At 35.0% G+C, this 5,000-nt stretch overlaps 1 protein-coding gene across 2 annotated transcripts in view; it reads left to right on the top strand.

Moving 5' to 3' along the window:
• Positions 1-851, top strand: part of LOC137656048 (uncharacterized) — an 18,079-nt gene extending 17,228 nt beyond the window's left edge. For both annotated transcript variants that reach the window (XM_068390225.1, XM_068390224.1), the window contains exon 3: positions 159-851. In XM_068390225.1, the coding sequence (XP_068246326.1) occupies positions 159-617 (459 nt within the window). In that variant the 3' untranslated portion in view covers positions 618-851. The remainder of the gene's footprint in view (positions 1-158) is intronic.
• Positions 852-5,000: the final 4,149 nt, after the last annotated feature.

The following is a 5,000-nucleotide window of genomic DNA, read 5'->3' as shown; positions in this document are numbered from 1 at the left end:
AATTAAAGATTCATAAAATTCAAAGAATAAGTAAAGCCTGGGTTATATAAGTTGGTTGGGTGGGATATTGGTAGAGGAAAGAACAGAAGCAGGAAGAGAGTTCCAGAAACTACAGGGTGAAGAGAACAATACCAAACCCAACTTTTGTCTTTCTCCAGGTACCAGTTTACAAAACGCAATACGAAACGCAGTACGTCCAAACACCCGTGTACGAGATCCAGTACGAGACTCAGGTGCAGATCAAACAACAACCGACGTACGTGCCCCAGTACGTCACGAACTTGGTCTTCAACACGCAGGTTCACCACGTCACCCAATTCCAGACCGTCACTCAAACGCAGTTCCAGCCAGTGTACAAAACTCAGACGGAGGTTGTCCCGCAATACGTCACCCAGACGGCGTACGAGACGCAGTTCCTGACGCAGACGGCCTTCCAGACGGTGTTCAGCACGCAGGTGCAGCCCCAGTACGTCACCCAGACGGAGTTCGTCACCGAGACGCAGTTCCAGACGCAGGTCGTCCAGTCTTACGTCACGGTGACCGAGACGGAGGAGGCCTTCAATACGGTGTGTCCCGAGGGCGGCGGCAATGCTTACTACGGAGGGTATAGCAAGTGAGGAAGAGGAGGAGGACTTCGAGACGAGGAAATGTGAACCGAGAAGGAGAGGGGGAGATTTGGCGTAGAGGGGAATTGTGTACAAATAGAAAGCTATACAGATATGGCACACACACACTTTCACTTTTTAATGGCTGCTTTTCTGGTCCTATACTGGCAAGGGGGCCCATACTCTCAACAGGACGTTGTACCGAATTCAAATGACCATTACCCTGAGGCATCATTTGTTTACTTGTAATAATTAATTTCTAATTTGTTATATAGGGATCTGCTGCGTATTTTATAAATAAAAATTGAATAGAATAAAAATAATGTATAAAATGACTTGTTTTGATCCCATAGATTAGATTAAGATAAACCTCGAGAGACTTTTGTGCTCAAGAGAATCGTTTTTACTCAATTATATATTTTTTCTTTTTTCTTTTATTTATTTGCTTTTGTTAAAGAATTCAAAACTTTGAGCATCAAGATTACAATAATAAAATTATGAAAATGTTCAACAAGAAAAATATCTGAACTGTAAAGTATTCTACAAATCCCTTTCCAAGGGGCTAGTGATATGAATGCACTTCTTGCGATAAACTAGACATTACTTCGATATATTTACGGCATAACTTTGATTCTTATCTGCACTTGATTTTTTATCTTTTACCATATCTCTTTTGCTGCAATTTTTTTTTCATCTTTGTCCAATCAATTTCAACTTTTGCCGTATATTGCAATTTCGGGATTCCCTCCACCAAGTCCACCTGAACTCTGAAAGGTCTAACCGGCCCTGGCGCCGTGTTATAGGTTCCAAATTAATAAATCCATTCCAAATCCGTATTCCAGAAGTATTTTACCATTCTTGGTTAAAGATTACTTTCCTTTTTCCTCCATGATTTTTCCAATTTCCTTTGTGTCTGTTATTAATAGTGGTATTAAGTTACCCGTCTCATCTTTAGCTTCTTCAATAATCATAAAAAAAAAGTTGTCATCTTGATGGTTTTTGCAAAGGAAATCCTAACCAACCCTTGTCTTGATGTCGAATGGCAGTAGTCCAACTAGTCAAGTAGCCTAAGAGCTTTATTTCGAGAGAGAGAGAGAGAGAGAGAGAGAGAGAGAGAGAGAGAGAGAGAGAGAGAGAAAGCATTACAATACATAATGAGATGGATAACCGGGAAGACCCATCCGCTATTTGCTACCTCTTAACTTTTCTTTTGATGCAAGCAAATGGGTAACATAATGGAAAATAAAGTAAGTTGGAAAATTATAAGAAATTCAAATGCTAATAGAAATTTGATTTGATAAAGAGATAAAGAAAGGAACGCAGGCAACCTTTACTTTTATATTAGTAATATATATATATATATATATATATATATATATATATATATATATATATATATATACATACAAATAATGTGTGTGATATACATTTATGAATAATATATTTTTGTAGAGGGAGTTACAGAAACAAGGGAGATAAAGCAGAGCATCAGTCAATAAGGCATTTACCGTGTAATTGTTATAGTAGGTAGGAATATACCTTCAAAGAAATAAATTTCGTGGCTTCACCATCGATCAGTGAAAACTTCATATCAACTTCACCTGCAGCAACGCGTCAACTATCCTAACATAACCTGCACTAACTCACACATTTCCAACAATGTATTTATTGATTTTTATATTTTCATTTTTGATTAGGCTGTAACATGTATTTTATGCCTTAATTTTGATTTGACTCTTCTTTCCCACCGTTATTCCTTCTATCAAAGGCATCCTCGTCCACCAAACCTCTTCTCTCCATATCATCCTTCATCTTATCTCGCCATCTAATTCTCTGCCTCCATCTTGATCTGCTCATAACAGGTCTCTCCAGAGCCCTCCTCCACTCCTCCACCATCTATCCTCACCCTGTGCCCACACCATCTCAGTCGTGACACTCTTATTATCTCTGTAATCTGTACTATGCCTGCCATTCTTCTTTACTATGCCTGCCATTCTTCTTGTTTCATTATTTTAAAATCTTTCAAGCAAAGATATCCCAATAATCCACCTCAGCATTTTCATCTCTGTTCTCTCAAGCTTTGCTTTCTCTTTTCGTCTCAAAGTCCACGTTTCCAACCCATACATTAACACAGGTCTTATTACTGTGCTATAGATCTTGACTTTTAGCTTGATTAGCATTCTCTTATCACATATCACTCCTGTTACCTCCCTTCACTATTCTCAACTTCAACCTCACATCTCCCTTCCTGACTTATAGTAGATCCAAAATATTTATTTTAATGCTGTTAATGTTCTTAAAACTTTTTTATTTTAATTGTTAATAACTTCTCTTATTTCCTTGTTTCCTTTTCTCACTGGGCTCTTAGAAGTGAATGAGGTAGTTGAATGAATGGATCAGAGTATTTTGAAGTGATAATTTAGGATCATTTGTAAAGAATGTAAAACAATATTTCGATACAGAATCCATAATTCTGAAGTGTTAGGAAGTAAGAGGGAAGGAGGCACTCGGAAGCATTAGATATTCTGAAGTGTTAGGAAGTAAGAGGGAAGGAGGCACTCGGAAGCATTAGATATTCTGAAGTGTTAGGAAGTAAGAGGGAAGGAGGCACTCGGAAGCACTAGATTTATAGCATGAAAGATGCAGTTGTAAGGTAAGACCATAATATACGGAATGTGCAAGACTGCGTGAAAGGCAGTTACATTGATGATGAAGCTTCATTTGAGTGTATAGGAAGCTATGCGTGTTCGCTTATCTTTTCTCTGGGATAACTTTTAATTTTTATATTTATTTTTATTATTATTATTATTATTATTATTATTATTATTATTATTATAATTTTATATACATATATATATGTATATATATATATATATATATATATTATATATATATATATGTATATATATAAAATGTCTATACACACATACATGCATGTATTAGAAATACTCATTTATTACGATAATGCCATTATATATGTCACAAGTATCCTTCAATTTTTCCACAATACTTGAATGTATACAAGCAGTCATGTGCAATAGTTGTTAGCCTCGCCTTACCAGGCGTGTAGTCTAATCATATATAAATACACACACGCTCATATATCTATGCACTTTTGCTTGCTGAAGTACACTGCAGGATTGCAAGAAGAGAATGCAGTGTTGAAAGACCGACGGACGGCAGATATTATTGGTCACACTTGCTTATTTCGAGAAGCGCAAAGCTGCAATGTCTTGTCTTGTCAGTAAAGGTGACATCGGCTGGGTGTCTGTGGAAGGAGCTAGTACATAACTCGATGATATATGTTTGGGAATGTATTGATGGTTTTGGGCGATTTTGAAATCGTGTAGGTCTTGTAACATTGATGGAGAAATAAAATTAATAGAAACAAACTCATACACATTTGAATACGTGTAAACAATTATATACAGTATACTTTATAGATTTATATGCACATATATATTATATATATATATAAAGTTTTTCTTCCCAGTAATGGGCGAGAAAACAAATTAATAGTAACCGCAGTAGCCTATTCATATTTTAACTAGTGGGAGAGGGATATGCCATTCATGAAGAAAACTTCCGCATCAAAAGCAGTCGACGCGAATATGTATGTCTCTCTCTCTCTCTCTCTCTCTCTCTCTCTCTCTCTCTCTCTCTCTCTCTCTCTCTCTCTCTCTCTGTATATATATATATATAAATATGTATCTATATATATATACGTATATATACATATATATATATATATATATATATATATATATTATATATATATATTATATATATATAATGTCTCTCTCTCTCTCTCTCTCTCTCTCTCTCTCTCTCTCTCTCTCCTCTCTCTCTCTCTCTCTCTCTCTCATATATATATAATAGATATATGTATATATATTTATGTATATATACATACATACATACATATATATTTATATATATATATTATATATATATATATATATATATATATATATATCAGTGCGTTAGTATAACTAATTAATTTGCAATATAAGGAATATAATTCCCAAATATCATTCGAGCTCGTACAATGCCTGAAATAAATAAATCTACTGTGTAATAGTAGTAAGAAAAACATATCTACAAATAGAATAACCTTTATATTTCATGAACTGAAAAAAGTTGCAAAAGCACAAGATTTCAAATAGGGTGAATGCAATTGATTGTTTATCCAAGAGTCCAAATATATTTTTACCAAATTAATATTTGTTAAAGAGAATGTGTAATAGTTCCTCGGAGTTCCGTGACCGCTATTATTATTTTTGTTTGAGTATTATCATTGTTTGTTATTCATTAGTATTGTCTGACTCGTATTCTCTTCTGTTCGAAGGTTTCTGGCTTCTCTTGTATAAACCATTTGACCATTGAATAAAATTA

Source organism: Palaemon carinicauda, chromosome 17 (assembly GCF_036898095.1).
Source record: "Palaemon carinicauda isolate YSFRI2023 chromosome 17, ASM3689809v2, whole genome shotgun sequence".
Classification (NCBI taxonomy): Eukaryota; Metazoa; Arthropoda; class Malacostraca; order Decapoda; family Palaemonidae; genus Palaemon; species Palaemon carinicauda.
This window is presented reverse-complemented; position numbering and strand designations above follow the sequence as displayed.